Genomic DNA, 21,575 nt, shown 5'->3' on the forward strand with positions numbered 1-21,575 from the left:
TCTCTCTAAAATTGTGATCATTCCCTTTTTTATTTTCAATTAGTTGACATACAGTATTATATTAGTTTCAGGTACACAACATAGTGATTAGACATTTATATACTTTACAAAGTGATCACTCCAGTAAGTCTAGTACCCACCTGACACCATGCATAATTATTACAATATTATTGACTAAATCCTATGTTGTACCTTACATTCCTGTGACTATTTTTACTAGTATAGCTGCCAATTTGTACCAATAAATCCTTTTACCATTTTCACCCATCCCCAAAACCCTCCCAACTTGCAACATTCAATTTGTTTCCTGTAGCTACAAGTTTGTTTCTGTTTTGTTTGTTCCTTCGTTGTTTTTTTTTACATTTCACATATAAATGAGATATGGTATTTGTCTTTCTCAGTCTGCCTTCTTTCACTTCATAATATCCTCTAGCTCCATTCATGTTGTTGCAAATGGCAAGATTTCATTCTTTTTTTTATGGCTAATATATTGCATACTCGTGTGTGTGTGTGTGTGTGTGTGTGTGTGTGTGTGTAGACCACATCTTTATCCATTTGTCTATCAGTAGATATCTAACTTGCTTCCTTATCTTAGCTATTGTAAATAGTCCTGCAATTAACATAGAGGTGCATATATCTTTTTGAATTAGAACAGAGGTGGGATTGTTGGATTCTATTTTAACTTTCTGAAGAACCTCCATAATCTTTTCCATAGTGGCTGCACCACTATACAATCCTACCAACAGTGCACGAGGGAGGGTTCCTTTTCTCCACACATTCGCCAACACCTATTGTTTGTTCACTTATTGATGATAATCATTTTGACAGGTGTGAGGTAATATCCATTGTGTCTTTTATTTGCATTTCCCTGATTAGTGATGTTGAGCATCTTTTCATATGTCTATTGGCCATCTGTAGGTCCTTTTTTGAGAAATGTCTATTCAGTCCTCTACCCATATTTTCCTCAGATTTTTAAAAAATGTTAACCCCTTATCAAATGTGTCATTGGCAAATTTATTCTATCAGTAGGTTGTCTTGTTTTTTTGATAGTTTCCTTCACTGTGCAAAACTTCTTTAGTTTGGAGTAGTCCCATTTATCTTTTCTCTGGTTTCCTTTACCCGAGGAGATATATTAATCAAACAAACAAACAAAAAAAGTTACTAAGAGCAGTATCAAAGACTTTGTTGTCTGTTTTCTTCTAGGAGTTTTATTGTTTGGGATCTTACATTTAAGTATTTAATCTATATTGGATTTATTCTTGTATAAGATGTAATAAAGTGATCCAGTTTCATTCTTACATTTGTCTGCCCAGTTTTCCCAATATCATTTACTGAAGGGACTGTCTTCACCCCATTGTATATTCTTGCTTCCTTTGTCATAGATTAATTAATAATATAGTTGTAGGTTTCTCTATTATGTTCCATTTCTCTGTGTGTCTGTTTTTATGCTGGTACTGTGATGTTTTAATTAATATACCCTTATGCTACCTGATATGAGACAATACTATAACTCCAACATTGTCTTTCTCAAGATTATTGTGGCTATTTGGGGTCTTTTGTAGTTCCATATAAATTTTAGGATTATTTTTTCCTGTGAAAAATGCCATGTGTTTTGATAAGGATTGCATTGAATCTGTAGATTGCAATTTCTTTCTTCAATGTGTTATTGCTTTATGAGGACAGGTCTTTTACTTCTTTGGTTAAATTATTCCTAAGCATTGTTATTCTTTCTGATGCAAGTACAATATAAATGGGATTTTCTTAATTTTTCTTTCTGATAGTTATTGGAGTATAAAAATGTGACTGATTTCTGAACATTAATTTGATATTGTGCTAGCTATAATTTTTTTAGGGTTCTATGTAGTGTTATGTCCTCTGCAAATAATGAAAATTTTACTTATCCAATTTGGATACCTTTTCTTTATTTGCTGTGGCAATGACTTCCAATTAAAGTGGTGAAATTATGATGATGAATTAAAGTGGTGAAAGTGGACATTCTCATCTTATTCTTGATCTTTAAGAAGCAACTTTCAGGTTTGTTATACTAGTATATGACCTTTATTATGTTAAGTACATATTCCCTCTATCCCCACTATGCTTTTTCAGAATCCAGTGATATAATTTTTATCCTTCATTTTGCTTATATGGTGTATCACATTAATATATTTGTAGATATTAAACCAATCTTGCATCCCAGAAATAAAAACCATTATAGTGTCTGATCTTTTTACTGTATTGCTGAATTTGGTTTGTTTGGTTGAGAATTTTTGCATCTGTGTTTATCAGGGAAATTGGCCTATATTATTTTCCCCTTGTAATGTCTTTGTTTTTGGAATTAGGGCAATGACAGCCTTATAAAATGAGTATGGTAGTCTTTTCTCCTCTTCAAATTTTTTGAAGTAGTTTGAGAAGAATACATATGAATTCTTTAAATACTTGGTAAAATTAGCCTGTGAAACTATCTGGTACAGAACTTTTGTTTGTTGCTGTGAGTTTTTTTCTTTTTTTAAATTATTATTACTGATGAATTTAGTTAGTAGTAGTAATTGATCTGTTCCAATTTTATTGGTGTTAGAAGAGTTTATTTCTGGAAATTTATCCATTTCTTCATCATATAATTGCTTGGAGTCTCTGTGCTTTCTGGACTTGTATGTCCATTTTCCTCAACAGGTTAGGGATGTTATCAATTCCTTACTCTATCCCTTTTTCTTTTGGTATCCCATATGGTGCACATGTTGGTAGGCTTGATGCCCCAGAGGCCCCTTAACTACTGTCTGTCATTTTTAAAAAGCGTCTTTTTCTTTCTGCTTTTCTGATTGGGTGTTTTATGCTACTTTGTCTTCCAAGTTACTAATTTGATCCTCTGCTTTATCTAATTGGTTGATTCCCTCTGATGTATTCTTTGTTTCAGAAAGGTTCTTTTTGTGGTTACAATTTCTTTGGGTGAGTTCTTCCTAAATTCATCTCTAAGTTCATTGAGCATCCTTATAACTAGTGTTTTGTACTCTGTTTCTGGTATATTGCTTCCAATTCATTTAGTTATTTTTCTAAAGTTATGTCCTGTTTCGCATTTGGGAATGTTTGTTTCCTCAGTTTGGCTGCCTCCATGTGTTTATTTCTACTTATTATGTAGATCTGCTACTTCCGCTAGTCCTGGCAGGATGGTCCTGTGAGGCACAGTCTCCTGCTTACCTGAGCCTGGTTCCCTTTGTTTAGGTTTTGTGAATAATTGAGCCTTTATTGCTATTGGCACATCAGTGGGTAGGATTGGCCCTCAGGTTGAATGTCTGAGTATTGGTCATGACTACTCTGACAAATGGATGTGCAGGGGCTGATCCCATGGAGAGGGAACTGCTTTAATGGGCCCTGGTGCCCACCTTGTCTGCCCTTTGGAAATGTTTTTGGAGGAGCTAGTTGGGTGTTGCTCTAGTGTGACCTGAAGCTGGCCACTGGTTATATTGGTTCTGGGGCCTCTTGGGTGAGGCTTTGGTATATAGACCAACTTCAGTCATCTGCCTATGCCTGGGGCCACCTGGTAGGAACTACAAAGTGATTTGCAGGTGGTTACTGCCTGTGCTGGGCTGGGAGGTGCTTGGAACCAAGGCTGGCTGCCATTGTTGCTGAGTTTAGAACTGCTTAGCAAGAGGAGAGAGCAAGTCGTGGCTAGCTGCTGCTGCTTTGTGATTTTTGGACCTTTGAAAATTTTTAGGAAAGTCTGCAGTGCAATCCAGGCAGACTGCTTTTGTAGAACCCCATTTGTTGAATGGGGTTCCATGGAATCACCTGGATAGGGCAATCTGATATCTAGGTTAACAAATTAAGTGCCCAGTCAGTGGTCACTGACACTATACTTTCTGTTCAGGAGACAAAAGCAAGCTGGGCACTTAATGTGTTAATGGAGAGTTCAAATTGGGTGCCCACCTGAGCCTAGGTTGGGGGGTTGGTCATGCTCTACAGCATCTGGCAGCACTTCAATCTCTGGATAGAGCTGCCACTGCAGTGGAGCTCAACGCAAGTGTTTGTGAGCTAAATTTGTGCTTAGGCCCTTTGAGATTTGTGCACCTATGTTTCTAGCAGCTCGTTATCTGTCTTGGATACAATCCCTACTGGTTTTCACAGCCAGATGTTATGGGGACTTGTCTTCCTGGCACTAGTGCCTTGGGACTCCTCACTCCTCAGGGTGGACCTCTGAAGCCAAGATATACATACTGATTTATAGTAGCCATGCTGATTGTGGGACCTGCCTGTTCTGTCTCTGTCCCTCCTACCAGTCTCGATGTGGCTTCTTCTTTATATACTTAGTTACATCAATTCAGTTTAGCTAATCTCCAAGTGGTTCTCAGTGATGGTTGTTCTATAATTTAGTTGCAATTTTGATGTGGTTGTGGGTGGAGGCAAACAGTGTTTTTCTACTCTGCCATCTTACTACTATCTTTGACCTGAAAATGGACTCATTACAAATTATTGTTCCTTTTCCACTACTGCCCACAATCCTGACACACCACTTTACCAAAGGGCTACTTGGCATAACTTATGCTTATCATGGTTTATGAAAGTAGTTAAAGCATCACAAACCTTGAAGTGACTGGTACCAAGTGCTATGGGTGAAAATTTCAAGCCACAGTAGATGTCCTGGGTCAATCACTTAAAAATTTTTTCCCCCTCTGTTTTCAAGTTAAACTTATGAAAATTTAGGTCATATTCAGATATAATATAAGGGTACCCTCTCTTAAGAGCACTTGCTGGTAATTAAAAAGTGATACGTGGTCCTGGGGATGCCATCCCCCAATCCTCTCACCTCAGAGTTGTGTGGTGAAAATCACTCTGGTCAAAAAACTTGGACACAGAGCCTGAGTGGGTCTGGCCTGACTCTGCCAGACCCGTCATGCATCAGAAAAACTATGAAAATGTAAAGTCACCTATGATGCTCCACGCTATGATGCTCCACGGAAATGAGACCATAAATGATGTTCTGTCAGTGCCATTGCGTGCCCAGTTCTTTGTGAAGTCTTTTTGAGATTCCTAATAGTTGTGGAATAACCATACGAGGTCAGCAATATATCCTCATTTTTACAGATGAGAGAATTGAGGCCCATAGAAATTCACAACCTGCCCAAGGTATGGATCTCAAATACGAAAAACTGCCTCAGCACTATTCTGCCCCTTGCCAATTTCTAAAAGAAAGCCATTCAAAGGAAGACAGAATCAACCCAGGGGAATGATCTTGCCAGGTTAAGACTGTTCCAAATGCATACTTGTTTTATTTCTCTATTTCCATAATAATACAAAGATGCTTAAAACAATAATGGTTAAAAATAATTTCTGCATCATTGATAGGCATACATTTTACGAACCCCTTAATGTGAATTAAGAGCTAGAGTTCACAAAATATTGGAGTTTAAATAATTTAAAGCTATTAATTTTATAGTTAGGGAAACTGAGGCAACTTGGCATTTGCTAAGCTCTCAAGCAACCCAGAAACTTCTAAAAATATTCATGGTCAAAACCAAATGAATGAATGCCAGTGCTCTATCAGGCACGACCTGTCTAATGCAACCCCAAGACCAATTCATTCTGAATCTTTGGGGAAGTTATGGGGTCCTGGAATTTTGGTTGAAAACCACTGGTGCAAAGAAAGAAAAATGGACCAAAATTACCTGGTTCTGTCATTAATTTTTATACTTAGGCTTAATGAACAATTCAGATACCATTTGATTGTTATTTACTAGTACATATCAAAGTTATAAACAATCCAAATTACTGAGTGGCAATACACTGTGGCATCTCCACATGAATTTATGCTGTTATTGACATCTCATAAAACATAGGATTAGATTAACCCTTTGCACTCCGAACCATTCTGGACATTGGCTACCAGCTACTCGATGCTACTTTGCGGCGAACACGTGCGTTGAATTAACTCAATTCCCCGTAATCACTAATAAACTGCAATGTCCCCCCTGAGAGGGGACATCTGAGTGATATGCTAGAATTCCGATGTCCCCTGAGAGGGGACAGTGGAGTGCAAAGGGTTAATGTCTAATGCTTAATGCAAAAAGCAGGGTACAAAATTCCATGTATATATGGCAAAAGATGGGAAATACATGAAAAACGAAAACTAACTGGAAAGGCTACATATTGTATGACTTCAACTATATAATGTTTTGAAAATGGCAACCTTATAGAAGAATAAAAAAATTAGTGATGGCTCAGTAGATAGCCTGCGGACCAAAGGGTCTTGGGTTTGATTCCGGTCAAGGGCAATGCACCTTGGTTGTAGGCTTCTCCCCGGCCCGGGCCTTGGTCAGGGCGCATGCAGGAGGCAACCAATTGATGTGTTTCTCTCACATCAATGTTTGTCTTTCCCTCTCTAATAAGTGGGAAAATATCCTCAGGTGTGAATTAGAAACCACCAACAAAATATTAGTGGTTTCCAGGGGCAAGAGAAAAAGGAAGGATAATAGGCGGAGTATAGATTTTTAGGGCAGCGAAACTGTCCTGAATGATACTAACTGGTAGCTAAACATCAATATACATTTGTCCAAATCCATAGAACATACAATGCCAAGAGTGAACCCTAATGTAAACTTTGGGTGATAATGCCAGTGTAGGTTCATTAGCTGTAACAGATGCACCACTCTGGTGTGGGAGGCTGCTTGTGCCTGAGATTCAGGGGACATATGGGAACTCTCTATACTTTCTGCTCAGTGTTGCTGTGCACCTAAAACTCTAAAGTTTTAAAAAGTAACATTTATTACTTAGAAAAAGTTAACTGAGCCAGTGGGACTATAGGTAATTTATTTCTTCTTACAATTAAAAATATCCCCCAAACCAGCTGAAGGCATAAGTTTAAGATGAGTGAATGCCAACACCCTATCAGGCCCGGCCTATCTAATGCATGCCTGAGGGTTTCTTTAAGGAAATATATTGTTAGGCCTTAAAGTAGAAAGATCACATTTTTTCCCCGAAGATGAAAATGAGCAATTGTACTCACCGTCTTTGCAGATGGCTCCCATCTGACACATTCCTAAGTCTAGGAGATACCCACTGGGGCAGCTTGTACAGTTCTTGAACCCTGGACCATTGCATGTCAAACAGCTGGTGTCACATCTATAGGGCAAATGTAGAATTTATCATCCTTTCACACATCAGACACAGAAAAAGATGTGTTTGCTACTATCCACCTCTTAAACTTTAATCTCTCTTTGAAGATGACACAAAAATCTTTTCTTAAAATAATTACTAGGTTTGGCAACATTAAAGGAACCTAGCAGGTAGACAATGTGATTTTAAAAGTTTTAAAGTATGCCTGAGGCAATTATTTATATATACAAAGATAAACTGGCTTAAAGCTGCAGGGTAGTTTCCATAGGTAAATGTTTGGAACATAATTTTTATTGATATTTCTAAGTTTCATATATGAAGGCATGTCAAATAAGGAAGCTGGTAACCAAATGCCAGGGCTTGAGAGGCAGATCCACTTACTTTTTGCAGGATTTGTACCCATTCTCCGAAGAGTGGTCAAAGTAATAGCTGATGCTACAGCTCTGCACACACCTGCCATCCTCCATGAAGTAGCCCTCTGTGCAGTTAATGCACCCGTCAGCACCTGCCCCTTCAAAGCAAGACAAACACAAGGAACAGAAAACCTCAGAAGCAGTTGCATGATGGGCTGCTTCTCCCACAGTTTGTGAAAATGCCATAAACATAATTTTAAGAGTTATAATTTAAAGAGTTATAATTTAATACTTGTGCCTTTTCTCACAGTATGTGGAAAAAGCACACAACACTCCCATTTTCCAAAAGCATCAAATCTTTGGAAAGAGAAGATATCACTGGGGCATTCAGGTTTCTCATGAGCATACATGCATGATTATGATTGGAAGAGATGTGTTCAGAGTAACAGCCAGAGAAGTATATATCAGGAGGGTTTGCATGAGTGATGGCTAAAATCAGATAAACCAAAGCCAAACCAGAACAGAGGAATAAACACAAGGACGGGGTGGGGAGAAGGTACCAGCACAGGTGGCACAGAAGCGGTGGCAGGGCTGACAGTCCTGGCCGTTGAAGTACTGTCCGTCCTCACAGGCGATGGAACACTGGGATCCCTGCAGGCTGAGGACAGAGACTGCTGTGATCAAGGCAATGACGTAATGACTCCCCATTCCATATGTAACAAATAGTTGCCCCCAGACACCTGTGGATTTGGCAAAGCTTCAAAGCAGGGGACTAGCCTTTGTACCTTGTATTTCCCCCTCTCTATGCCACAGTGCCTCTATGTGCCTTACTACAATTATGTCTGTATCATGTACATGTGCTGTATCATGTACATGTGCTGCTGGCTTTGGGGAAAGTCCTCTGAGCTGTTAGACTGGCTGACACATTTTACAACTCAGAGGTTTTAAAGAGTATTTTACAGACAAAACAATCGCATTACCTAATAATATGCCTAACTATGTCCTGATATCCAGACCTACATAATATATTTAAAAGTTGTTTCCTAATTATAAATGCAGTAGGAACACACAGTAAATGAATTATAATGGAATTAGAGGGCACAACCATTCCTGCCTAAACTCCCAGGAGTAGATTTTTTATTTATTTAAGTGTTTCTGATTTTAGTTCTCATTGGTTCCCACAATAGAATTTTAATACACTTTGCTTCTATTTCTTGATTTAAACTCTAATGAATAATTTAGCTCAATTATCTACCTATACTGCTGCTTCCCCAGACACCTAAACTTTTCTTAGTTATGTTACTATTTAGTTTTTATATATATATAAAATCTGTTCCACACTTTGTCTACCTTGCACACAGTGTCAAATAAGGAATCTATATTTTTTTCACTCTCCTAAATTCTGTCAAGCTATGGTCTTTCTCCTATTCTACAGATGGATTCTGAACATTCAAAATAAATAGAATTTTCACTATCTAATACACAGATATTGCTCATTTAGTAACTAAAGTGTAACTGGAACCAGGGAGATGTAATCCTATGTCACAAAATAGAGGATACTAAAGAAGGGTATCTAAGCAGCAGGGACAAATAGGTTCTCTTTTCTTAAACTCTTCACACATTGCTCCATTTCACATCTTATTTGACTTTGCTATATGTATATGTATTATACTAATTTTACAAAGTAAAACTTATTTCCATAAATGAATCTGGAAAAAAACAAAGTAGATGAAAAAGAATCCCAAACAGTCCTGTTAACGTTTTAATCCATTCCTTTCCGTATTTTATGCAGAGATATTTTCCCATTTTTGTTCTTAGCCACTCTGTAAAAATGTACAGGTCTTGAGCAAAATGGTCAATGCAGAAGCCCCTAAGGAAAATACTGAGAGCCTCAACGAGAGCAGCAAACTGAAAGTGTTCTCCGTTCAGATACCCTCATTGGCCAGAGAGCTGTCACTTAAGAAGAATATTCCTTCTGCTCTGGCCAGGTGGCTCAGTTGGCTGCAGCATCGCCCCTGTGTATCCAGAGGCTGGTTGTGGGTTTGATCCCAGGCCAGGGCTTGTATAGGAGGCAAATGATTAATGTTTCTAAAATCAACGAGAAAAATATATCCTAGGTTGAGGATTAACAAATGTTAAAAAGAATATTCCTCCCCTTTCTGTAGAGCTGGAAAAAAGGACAGGGCATCAAATGGATCTTTTTGTGGGAGGAAATAGTACCACCAAAAAATGTATCCCAAACTTTAAAAGCCTGCCTCGTTTTCTAATAAAGGACATTACTTCTGAGGTTGGCATTCATCCAGCTGGAGACAGAGGTGGCACTGTGTGAGAGGGGAATGAACTAAATGGGATGTGCAGGAGAGGGCATCACTGTGAACTCTGAAGCTTTCTGCTTTTTCCAGCATCTAGGGATGGTCTGGTTAATGGAGCTGGTCCTGCACATCTGTGTTCTGTCCGTGATGAACCAGTGAGTTTAGACCTGTGCTGTCCCACCTGCTCAAGCATTGGAGCTCCTAGTGTGGCTAAGGAATGGAATTCTAAATTTTACATATTGGCACTTACTCAAACTTTGCCAATAATTGAACTAAGTCTGGAATAGAACAACTCAGCTACTTCAACTAAAGTTTATAAAATCTAAATACAGATGGAAATTATTTGAATTGAAATGTGGTTTGGGGTAAAATCCATACCAGATTTCTAAGACTTGTTACAACAACAAAAGTAAAAAAACCTTACTAAAATTTTTCTATACTGATTACATGTTGAAATGACTTTATTAAAATAATTTCTTTTTATGTGGCTATAGGCACATTTAAAATTAACATGTGGCTCTCATTTCTATTGGAGAGCACTGGTTAACTTAAGAAATAATCTTTAAAAAAATCTTTTAATTTCTCATGGACCAATTATGTGTTAGATACTGGACTAAGTGCTTTGTAAATGTCATCATAGTTAATCCTTACCATAATCCAGAACACGGGCGTTACCACCATTTTATAGATCAGAAAATTGAAGCTCAGAGTGGCTAAGTGACTCAGCCAAGGTCACACAGCTGATAAACAGCAGGGGTGGCTTTGAGTCCTCATCTATCTTCCTTCTTTTTATTATACCAATCTGTCCCTTCTCCAAACTGCCCCTTCTCCAAAAAGAATTAGGCTGACTAGATTGATATTTGTTAAAACTGTCATGAGATCAAAGGTGCTAAACAAACTAACACTGAATGCATTTACGAAAAGTAAAAATGCTGTTGCAATATTACCAAAGTGAGGAACTACCTGACTGACCCTGCTTATTTCACCTCTAATCAAAGGTAGAAATAGAAGTACCATCAACATTTAAACGGGACTGAGTGCAGCAGAATTCCAGCGCTGTGCAAACTCGAAGTCCAGCTCCTCACTCAACATAGGATGGTTTGACCCTCTCTAATCAATAGATGACCTAATTCATTTGAGCTGTATCTTGTCCTCCTACAGAATCTATCAACTACAGTAAGTACTCTCTTAATGTTGTCAAAAGGTTCTGTGACTTTAAGCAAAACAATGTATATAACAAAATCAATTTTACTATAGGCTAATTGATATAAGCCAGAGCTATTCCAGGACCTGCTGTGTCTGGCTTTAGCCATGAGCAAGTCATCCATTCCAGGAAAATATCTCTCAGTATTAAATCTATATGCAGATGATGGCATAATGGAACGAAGTCTGAAGTCTGAGGTTCTTAAGAGAACGACTGGCTATATGGCAAGAATAAAGACAAGGGGATCATTTCTGACCATCAAAGGAATGAATCAGGGGGATCAAATGTAACTCGGTATTACCTAACCAGTAATCTTTGACTGGTGCACTGCCAGTTAAAAAGTACAAAGAAAGCCTCTGAGATGGCCATTTTATTTACTTGTAGCAGAGCCATTTTTTTCTAAAAATAATTTTATTTTGTTTATAAAATAAAATTATCTTAGCCAAGATGGCATCCAATTTTTCACATATAATGCAAATGGGAGTCAACTCAAGGGTGATGGGAAAGGGTTATTTGTACTGAGATGCTCCCTGGCTGTGTTACTCATGCACACCTTCACCATCTTACCTTAATCCATCCCTACATTCTGTACAATTGTGGGAGTCAGTACACGTCTTGCAGTTTTCACTGCATTTCCGGCAAAGATTTTTCTCTGTTAAAAAACAAAGAAGTTATAAATTAGTTGGTCAATTGGATTCCATAGAAGCATGTGCAGATGTTCCAATGTCTGCTAATGTATGCTCTAGTGCACACGGCCTTGGAACAGAAAATTGTAAGCAAAGCCCTCAATCAACATGTGCTATCACTTTTTAGCAAAGCAAATTAGGGTAGGAATTGTAGCACTGACAAATACCTTAGAGTTACCTACCATTTTGCAGCTACCTACCATTTTGCAGCTAAGAGAACTACAGCCCACTTAATTCTTAGTTGCATAGTTCATTAGCTTTTCCCCTCCTCTTCCCGTTTTCTCTCCAAGCAGGGTTTTCTAACTTGCAACAATGAAAAAAATCCCACTAATGTCAAGGCTGAGAAGCAATGCCTTTGGCTGGGGAAAGGAACAGCAGGCTGCCATACTCACAGCTTGTAGGACTACTCTGATGAACTGTACTACCCCACAGTGTGACACCCTTGTTAAGACAAATGATGGAGAATTCAGAAATAAAGCAAAAGATACCTGCAGCCCTTGTCAGGGCCACACCAGAGCACTAACAAGTAGGTATGCCCAAGGATCATTTAATTCTATAGAGAATGTAGTTTTGTCTGTTTACTAATGATGGTAAGTAGTCCCCAAACTCTATGAAATACATGCTAATTTACAGATTTTTTTGTTTGGTAAACTTAGAAATGATAAGTCTATTTGAAATAAAGAACCCCAACATTCTAGTTGTATCAATAGGCATGTTGGAAATCATTTGTCTCTAACTCACCAAATGGATTTTACTTTGCCTTTCCTAGTGGACTATAATCCCCGGGAGCCTGAACCCATTTGTTTCCCTGTAGGTTCACTCATTAATAGGTTGTCAGTCCTTGAATGTGCTTATTCTTCACTTACATGAAGGTCATGTTTTCTAAAGTTTTGAAAAGTATTCTTTGGTATCACACCATCCTGTTTTCTTTGGTTAGTGTGCAGAAAAGAGCAGGCCCGGTTGCTGTCCTATGAAAGCCTACAAGACGGTTGCGAACTTGGATTTCAGGAGGGTTTCCACCACCCTAACAGATAAGAGTGAGTCAAGATGCCTGAACTGTTTGCATAAACAGTATGGTCCACAGTGAACCTCTTCTTTCCTTACAGGAGTCTGGGAATTTTGGTAAGGGCTGGGCAGAGGGTGCCTTCAAGACCACACCCCAATTAACAACCGCAGCACTGAGTCCCAAGGAGTTCCCTTATGGAGTACATTTCACTCATGTTATCTTTGGGGAAATAGCTCCACTGGAACCTTAGAACTTGGGCCTGGTTTCCAATGGACTTCGAACCTTTTCCCTCTGCTGATTTACTTTGCATTCTTTTGCTGTAATTAATCATAACTGAGCAAGCACGTACAACCATATGATGGGTTTTATGGGGATACCTAAGTCACTGAATCTGGGGGTGGGCTTGAAGACCCCCAAACACAGTCGCAGGCCTTTTTTACAGAAACAGTTCTAAATTGTTCTCTTTAAAAATTTGATTAGATCCTACTTGATATTAAGCAAGGCCTAGATTTCACAGGGAGGAATATTCCTCCCAACATCACTCAAATGAAAACCTTTCATTTGTCCTCTAAAGCCAGCTATTTGACGTGAACTCACTGGTGTCCTGGTACGATCCATTAGGGCAGTGAGGGACACAGCTGTTGGTCTCTTCGTTCAGGAAGTAGCCGTGTTTGCAGGACAGGCACTGGTCACCGTGGCTGCCGAAGCAGGACTCGCAGTTGGGAGCACACTTCCTGCACCGCTTCTTGTCGGCGTGGTAGTGGCCCGAGGGGCAGCTGGAGACACAGACCCTGCATGGGGAACGATGAGGAAGGGGGGTGGCATCACCCGTGACCAGGTCTTCAGTCTCAAAACCCTTTTTAAACCATGATGGTGAGTAACGCCACAGCCAAAGGGCCCAGTTCTGTTGGTGCAGCATTTCCCTGTGTAGGGTGCTAATGCAGTCACACCATACCAAGTTCAAGTAAGGGGTTCCAGCTCTTTAACAGGAATGATGGTTAGAAACTGAGTCTCAAAAGGAAGGTTATAGCATTGAGTTAAAGGGGAAAACTATGTGGGAAGGATGGTTTTGTGCATAAAGGTCACTCATAACGGGCTACTTACATTTTGGTGTGTTTGTCCCATGGACTGTATATGGGTGGTGGTGGTTATATGCTGTTGTCTTAATATAAATCTATTTAAATGTATGTTGCTTATTTATTGCTTTATTAATTTATTCAACAAATATTTACCAAATACCAACTGAATGGCAGGCTTCCTATTAACAAGTCTAGGAGATAACAGAGGTGCTGAGTAGCCCAGGGCCTTTCCTTTGAGGAATTTAAATACTAGCAAGAACAGGAACTGGAACATGTCTGTGTCGGTTGGGGTGACTGGAGCCCCCACAAGTCAGCTCCTTGGGAACGGTGGCAGGGATGTGAGTCATGGCCTCTGTTGGGACAGCCACTGTCCCATGGCCCTGCCCTTAGACACAGATCTGCAGAGCAAAAGAGTGAGGAGCTGGGACCAGCACCTTGGCCACGTGGAGGACTCGCACATGTGGGAAAGCACCAGTTTGGCCCGTGCACTGGCATTTTCATGAAGGGAAAATGCTAGAACACTACCTCGTACTCACTTTACAGTGGCAGTGGAACTGACATGTTTCAAATAATATTTGTATTCTGGAGAATAGCAACATATTTGATTGGACAAATATACTGTGAATATTTGCTTTCCTGTTTAATATCAAGCACAGGTCCCAATTAGGGAACAAAACGGCCAATGCATGATTGCTCGATAATGAAACATGGTGAATTGTTAAAATAAAGGCCTTTTACTTAAGTGAAACTTTTCTGGAGACTTGGTACCTCCCCCTGAGATGCAAGTAGATTCTAGTCACGTGTACGTGTCGAATTGAATGAAGTCTCCCTTCCTCTGTCTAGAAATGCTGGTGTTCTTCAGGGTTCCTCAGAGAATCACTGTTCATCTTTCTGGTGGTTTGGGGTATCTGTAGAGCTCTCCCTCAACACTCCATTTCAAGTGACTCAATTCTTTTTTCTCTGCACTTTTGTAACTCGCTATCAGTTTCACAATTCTGAATTACACAAGGAGGCATCTTGTGCAGCCTATTTTCTGTGCTTTTACGTCCTGATGGGGAACCCATAATGCCTGGCCCGCAGTGACCCTGTGGGAATTCCTGGGTATGCTGAGGGCTCCTGACTTGGCTTCTCTCTTACCTGGTGTTGTTTTTCAGCTTGTAGTAGTAGTGCAAACAGTCGTTGCAGTGGTCCGGTCCAGGTCCATCGCAGCCGACCTCACTGCACTCAGGGTCGCAGGGACCTTTCCAGAAGAAATTAGAACAACATTTAGAAAAAATGGTTTTAAGTAGATTGGCATAAATAAGGTACTTTTTTCTTACAAAGGATATAAATAAGATACTTTTTTCTTACAAAGGAGGAATAATGTTCAGAGTAACTGTAAGCTCAGAGACTTTTGGGGGGAAAACCTCAATTACCTAAGTATCAAGACTGGAAATCCTAATCATGGCCTGGTCTTTAAAGCACGTATGGATGCTTTGTAGGAGATAACAAGTGTTTCAGGAATCAAATGAACAATGCCACTGTAGTAAGTGGAGAAAACCATTTTTTATCTTTTGCATAATTAAACATGCAAAAAAAAAAAAAAAGTCCAGAAAGATGGAACTATTGGATTTGGTGAAAAAAGCGTTCTAATAATGGGGGACAATTATAAACATTTTGCTCTACTGAACTAACTCCCTTTTTCCTTGTTCTCCATATTTTCGGACGTTTGGTCTCATAATCGTCAAACTCTTTCCCACTGAAAATTCATATGATTTTAACTAGTAATAAACATAATGCATGCAATATACAAACTATATGTCAGTGATAGTCAGTGGTGCCAGAAATGTCTTAATAAAACCTAACTTTATTTTAATCAAAAGGACTGTTGAAACGTGGCCTCCTTTAACCATTATGAGACTATGTTCTCCTTTAACCATTATGAGACTATGTTCTACAATTACTGCATCATGGAAACATGACATGGAACTGGGGAAGAATGACTAAAAATCCGGTAGTTAGCACTCATTTTCCCGGTGAGAAAACAATTTTCCAAGAGTTACAATGGCTTGCCCAGGAGCAGAAAGCTAAAAGAGTTGGGATCAACATACATCCTGATTTTCAGTTCATGTCTCTTACTTAGAGTAAGTCATCTACTAGAGATGAATGGAAATGAGTTATTTTGAAATATATTTCTGACAAATTATGCTGTCAAATGACTCTTGTGGTTAATCTCTATTTTCCTAAAAGCCTTAAAATTGACCTCTCAACTAAATTCCATAGACAGTCCAACTTGGGACAGGTTAGCTGTCTGCAATGGAACACAAGCAGAGGGTGTCTCCGCCGTGTAAGGGTTGACATTCAGCCAGCACTGGGTTCCATGGTCCCTGGAATTGAGTGTACAGTACAGGGATCTGGCTGAGCTAATGCCATCTGTGCCTCTAGCCAGCCTGACTTCTTTAGAAAGGGAAAAATCACAAAGAAAAGGAGTCACGTGTGGCCCTAAATATTCACCAAATGATTTTTATAATTACCACCCCCCCTCCCCCACAACAACCCATTTTTTTCTTGATATGTGCCAAAGGGCCCTGCATGGTAAGTTCATATGCTGTGCTGATTCTTTTATAATTTTAAACTGTCCCAGATGCAAATTTTAGGTTGCAGGGTGATAATGAAATAATTGTTTTTGTTCTCACATAAGTGCCAGCATGGACATTTTGAGGATGTAATGAGAAAAATTACAACTGTGTATGTATAACTGTTCAGAATTTTAACATTTCCAGAATTTGAATTGGAAACATCCCATAAGGCACATAGCAATAGGTTACTATTATGCTCCAGTTATGGTTTTGGATATACTTTCTTCTATCAGAGAATACAAAATTGTTTACTAGCTACAATATGCATAGTAATGTTACAAGCTCTAAGAAAAATAAGATGAAATCTAGCTCTGGCTAGTTGAATTGGATTGAATTATCCAAGCTTAATACTGACTCTGAGATATTACCTGTTTAGAATAGAAGGAAATACATATATTTAACCCTTTGCACTCCGCTGTCCCCTCTCAGGGGACATCGGAATTCTAGCATATCACTAGGATGTCCCCTCTCAGGGGACATTGCAGTTTATTAGTGATTACGGGGAATTGAGTTAATTCAACGCACGTTTCTGCCGTTAGCGTCGAGTAGCTGGTAGCCAATATCCAGAATGGTTCGGAGTGCAAAGGGTTAAGATATCCTTTTAAGGTGGTTAATATAATATTTTTATCTTTTTATCTTTAGTATCTAAAAAAAAAAAAATTCAGAGAGCTGCAAGAAAAAAAAAATTTCTCCTCTAAAGATATACTAAACTATTTACCAACAGTCCTTCATTAGAAGAAGCTTTGTACATTGTGTTATATATCATATCCCAGAAACATTGAACACGCCTGGAAAGGACAGCCAGTGCAACAAGACAGAAATCAGAAATACATTGGGAAGGAGAAAAAAAATGCAGAGGATATGGCCATAGTACCTAAACTGCCCCAGAAAATCAATTCTAAAACATATAAATTAGTAAGAGAAATTACTAAGAGTTAAGCAAAAATGGTCAGATAGATATGCAACAGCCAGATTTCCTATAGTAGGTAGAAAATATGGAAGAATATTTTCCACTAAAATAGCAACAAGAAAAACATTACATAAAATTAAAAGATTTCTTTTTACAACACAGCACAAACACTAAATTTCAGAAGCAAGTGATAATTGAGAAAATGTTTTCAGCAAATAGGAGACAGTCTGAGAGGCAATAAAATATAAAGGATTCTTATAAGTAAGAAAATTGCTGCCACTTTGAATAGAATGGGTAAAAGACAGTTTTATTTAATTCAGAGAAGAATTACAGTTAAATCCTCACTTAATGTCATTGATAGATTCTTGGAACTGCAGCAAAATGACATGTAAGGAACCCAATTTTACCATAGGCTAGGTAATATATAAGCTATGTTCCTACATCATCTCATCAATGTTATGTAATTAATGAAATGATGTTATTTGAGGACCTGCTGCACAGACAAAAAATGTTTAGATATATTAGGAAAGTTATAAAAAAGTCTTTTCTATCCACAATTTTCACAGGATGAGTGCAATAAATGCTCTCATATCTGGCCACAGTGTAGACTAGTACATCTTTGTCTAGAAGGCAACGTGACAAAACATATCGAAGCCCTAAAACTGGTTAATCCCTTTGATTCAGTAAGATGCAGTCATTCTCAGAACAGAACTATATTATTAAAAACCAATGAAAGATATCAACCAAACTGATAAGTGATGATATTCATCCAAACCTTGTTTAAACTTGTGTAAAACTCTAAGAACACTACATATACCAGATTATGGATTAAATACATTACAGCAGCGTTTTTCAACCGCTGTTCCGCGGCACACATGTTGCCTGGTGTGCCGTAGGTGCAGACAAGACAAGAATTTTATAATTTTTCACTATTTTGTTTACTTAATATTTCATAATAAAGTAATTATAAAATACTTTCTTTGTGTTTATTTGATTCCTATTCAAGAGAATTACTTTATATATAGTCAATATAGGCACAGAGTTAAATTTTTTAACATTTTCTAATGGTGGTGTGCCTCGTGATTTTTTTCATGAAACAAGTGTGCCTTTGCCCAAAAAAGGTTGAAAAACACTGCATTACAGAATAGTCATAGGAAGGACAATTATGCTGTCCTTTAAATATGTGTCCTAAGCATATTTGACTATTTGAAGAGTATGAAAGGATATGAAAACTCTCTATACAGTGTGGTTTAGCTTTGAAGAAAAACATGGATAACTGAATATGAGTATAAATATATAAATATTTGGGGGGATAGAAATGAAATATATCAGAATATGGGTAGAAGTTTATCTCTGCATAGTGGGAGGATGCATGAGAGATCCCTCCTTAGCCTTTGATCCTGGGGGAAGCCAGCTCACCTGCGTAATCCTCTGTACCGTAGTCATCGGTGGGGTCTTCGACTCGGCTGTAGCGGACACGTTCCACTTTAGGAAACTCGTTGGTTGGTGAGTATGGCTGCACGGAGGTGCCATAGAGTACCAAAGACCATTCTTTCAATTTACCTAGGAAAACAAAAATGGAACCACTGCACGACCAAATACTCACTCTTTAGCCTTATAATTCCTTTTCCCCTAAGAAAAGCATCAGTAGAATTATGGGAGACAGATTCATATGAGACAGATTCATATGAATCATTACATCAGATACTGGGCTAGAAATACACATTTTCTACTGTTTGTAGAATTATGCACTATAATTCACACACTATGTTTGTTGGTTTTTTGTTTGTTTTTTTGTAAATACAAAAACAAAACAAAACAATGAACAATATTGACAAAGACTGATAAATGAGGATATTCAGGATAGGTCTTGATTTAATCAGCATTTATAGGTAGACTAAGACAAACACACCTCAGATTGCTGGGTTGAATTTCAAATGACGGGTATTTAAAAGAATCCCAGAATTTTACAGAGATTTGTTTTTCTAGGTATAAAAGTCTTATTTGAAAAAAATTGGGGGCTCTGATTGCATGCTTATTTGGTTGGAATTCGTCCCATACACAGAGGTCAGCGGTTTGATTCCCTGTTAGGGCACATGCCTGTGTTTCAGGCTCGATCCCTGTAGGGGGCATGCAGGAGGCAGCTAATAGATCAATGTCTCTCTCAAATAAAAAAGAAATATCTCAAAAAAGAAATATTAAAAACATTTTTTGTGTGTTATCCGACTTATAAATAAGAAGACAAAAACAATGACTTTGTTCCACATGATTCCTGAAGCAGTCATTCAATCTTTAGAATACATCACTATTCAGTTATCCTATAGACCTGATGGCCACTAGATACATGTGGTTATTTAAATGAATTAAAATACAGTTCCTTAGTCACACCAACTACATTTCAAGGGCTCAATAGTCACATGTTGCCAGTGGCCACTATAATGCAAGCATAGATGGAGAATACTTCCTACATTGGAATGTTCTACTGAGGGGTTGCAATACATTTTCTGGTCAAGAGTGCCTTGAGACACGAGATAGGTGTTTAACCTCATCTGGATAGTATGCTCACAAGGGACATTTAGTTTAGTCCGTATTTGTTAATTTATTTCTTAGATGTATAAAATTAAAGTCTTTACTACAACCTCCCCACCCCCAAACTGCCGCCAGGCCATTAAGCTTAATAAGATTCACATAAGAATCAACCATAAGCAGAAGTTATTAATAAAAAACATTAAAAACACAGAAAAATGCTGATAGAAAGGACTACCCTTAGGAACCTCCTCGTTCCACACACAGTGTGCTAATACAGAGTCCAGGCGTGGTTTAGAGCAAGGGCTCTCCCACAGCAAAACAATAGTGAACTTCAGCTGTCATTTAATTCATCTATTAGCATCTATATCATCATCTAGTTGATGCTTATCATTCCTAAACTTACTACATGCCAAGTTTTATCACATTGTTCATAACAACTGGGATGTAGCTGCTTGAATTCCCAATATAGTTCATGTAAACACATGAGGAAACTGGGGCACAGAGGTTGATAACTTTCCCAAGGGCATTGAGAGGACAGATTAATATTAAAACCCTTCTAGGCGTTCCCGTTGAAGAGGGCGATGTAGGAACATCCTGATGCACTTCCTCCCACAGTTACACCAAATTGACAGCTACATATGGAACAATTTCCTCTGAAGGTAACCTCAAAACTAGCATTCCTATGCATTAGGCAAATTAAAAAAAAATCCATATCCAAGTGCGTAGGGGAGGCTGAGACACAACCTCACCCTGGTGTAATGAGAAAGTGGAGGGAACTCAAAACCCCAAGCTGCTCCATTGGAACAAAAGGTTTAAATCCCACATTGAGCACCCCAACTTTTAAGACCAGCACCTGAGGGCTGAGACCTACAAAGTTAGTAACTGAGAAGCAGTTCCTATAGATTCCAGCAGACTCGCCCACTACAGGGTGTACCACAGGGGCAGCCAACAGAAAAGCACCTAGATTTGCAGTGAAACAGGCTTATTTGCTTATCTTAAAGCATCTGCCTGGGGAGAAGGAATCTAATTTAACAGCATCTGGAGGCCTACTGAATACTGTCCAAACAGGCACCATCTTTGCACTCTTTACCTCACTCTAGCTCACTGGTATCTTCAAGAAGAGAGCTTAAAGTCTTGTCAGGCACTGCAATTTTTGTGGCTGCCACCCACAAAAAGTGGCCAGCCGGGCTTATATTTTCAGGTATCCTAGGACTGTAAACAAAATTGACAAGTCTCTAGTTAGACCCACTGAGGAGAGAGAGAAATCAAGAAAATAAAATCAGAAATGAAAAAGATGTTATAACTGATACCACAAAAATACAAAGGATCATAAAGAACAGTAAACAAATTAGAAACAAAAGAAATGGATAAATTCCTAGAAACATACACCATACTATAACTGAATCATTAAGAAATAGAAAGTCTACTAGTAACTGACCAATTACTGGGAAAGAGATTGATAACATAGGTGCAAAAATCCTCAACAAAATTATGAGCAAACGGAATTCCATAACATATTACAAAGATCATAAACTATGATCAAGTAGGACTTATTCCAGAGATGCAAGGATGGTTCAACCCATCAATGTGATACAAAACAAAGGATAAAAATCATATGATTACCTCAATAAATGCAGAAAAAGCACTTGACAAAATTTAACATCCACTTCTGATAAAAAAAAAACACCACCAAACAACTCTCAATAAAGTAGATGTACAGGGAACAGAAATAAGGCCATAAGGCAGCTAATATCATATTCAATGGTGAAAAACA

General features: G+C 38.5%; 1 protein-coding gene across 7 annotated transcripts in view; it reads right to left on the reverse strand.

Moving 5' to 3' along the window:
* Positions 1–21,575, reverse strand: part of PCSK5 (proprotein convertase subtilisin/kexin type 5) — a 394,890-nt gene that overhangs the window by 121,287 nt on the left and 252,028 nt on the right. For 3 of the 7 annotated variants that reach the window (XM_036433764.2, XM_036433763.2, XM_036433765.2), the window contains exons 14-20: positions 18,692–18,835; positions 14,882–14,984; positions 13,263–13,456; positions 11,541–11,625; positions 8,018–8,115; positions 7,486–7,615; positions 6,995–7,110 (exon numbers count right to left, since the gene is read on the reverse strand). In XM_036433764.2, the coding sequence (XP_036289657.1) occupies positions 6,995–7,110; positions 7,486–7,615; positions 8,018–8,115; positions 11,541–11,625; positions 13,263–13,456; positions 14,882–14,984; positions 18,692–18,835 (870 nt within the window). Of the gene's footprint in view, positions 1–4,575; positions 5,023–5,042; positions 5,175–5,521; positions 5,624–6,994; positions 7,111–7,481; positions 7,616–8,017; positions 8,116–11,540; positions 11,626–13,262; positions 13,457–14,881; positions 14,985–18,691; positions 18,836–21,575 lie in introns of those variants that run through there. The other 4 variants (XR_004987160.2, XM_036433766.2, XM_036433767.2 and 1 more) reach the window with 4 other exon arrangements.

Source organism: Pipistrellus kuhlii, unplaced genomic scaffold, assembly GCF_014108245.1.
Source record: "Pipistrellus kuhlii isolate mPipKuh1 unplaced genomic scaffold, mPipKuh1.p scaffold_m20_p_12, whole genome shotgun sequence".
Lineage (NCBI taxonomy): Eukaryota > Metazoa > Chordata > Mammalia > Chiroptera > Vespertilionidae > Pipistrellus > Pipistrellus kuhlii.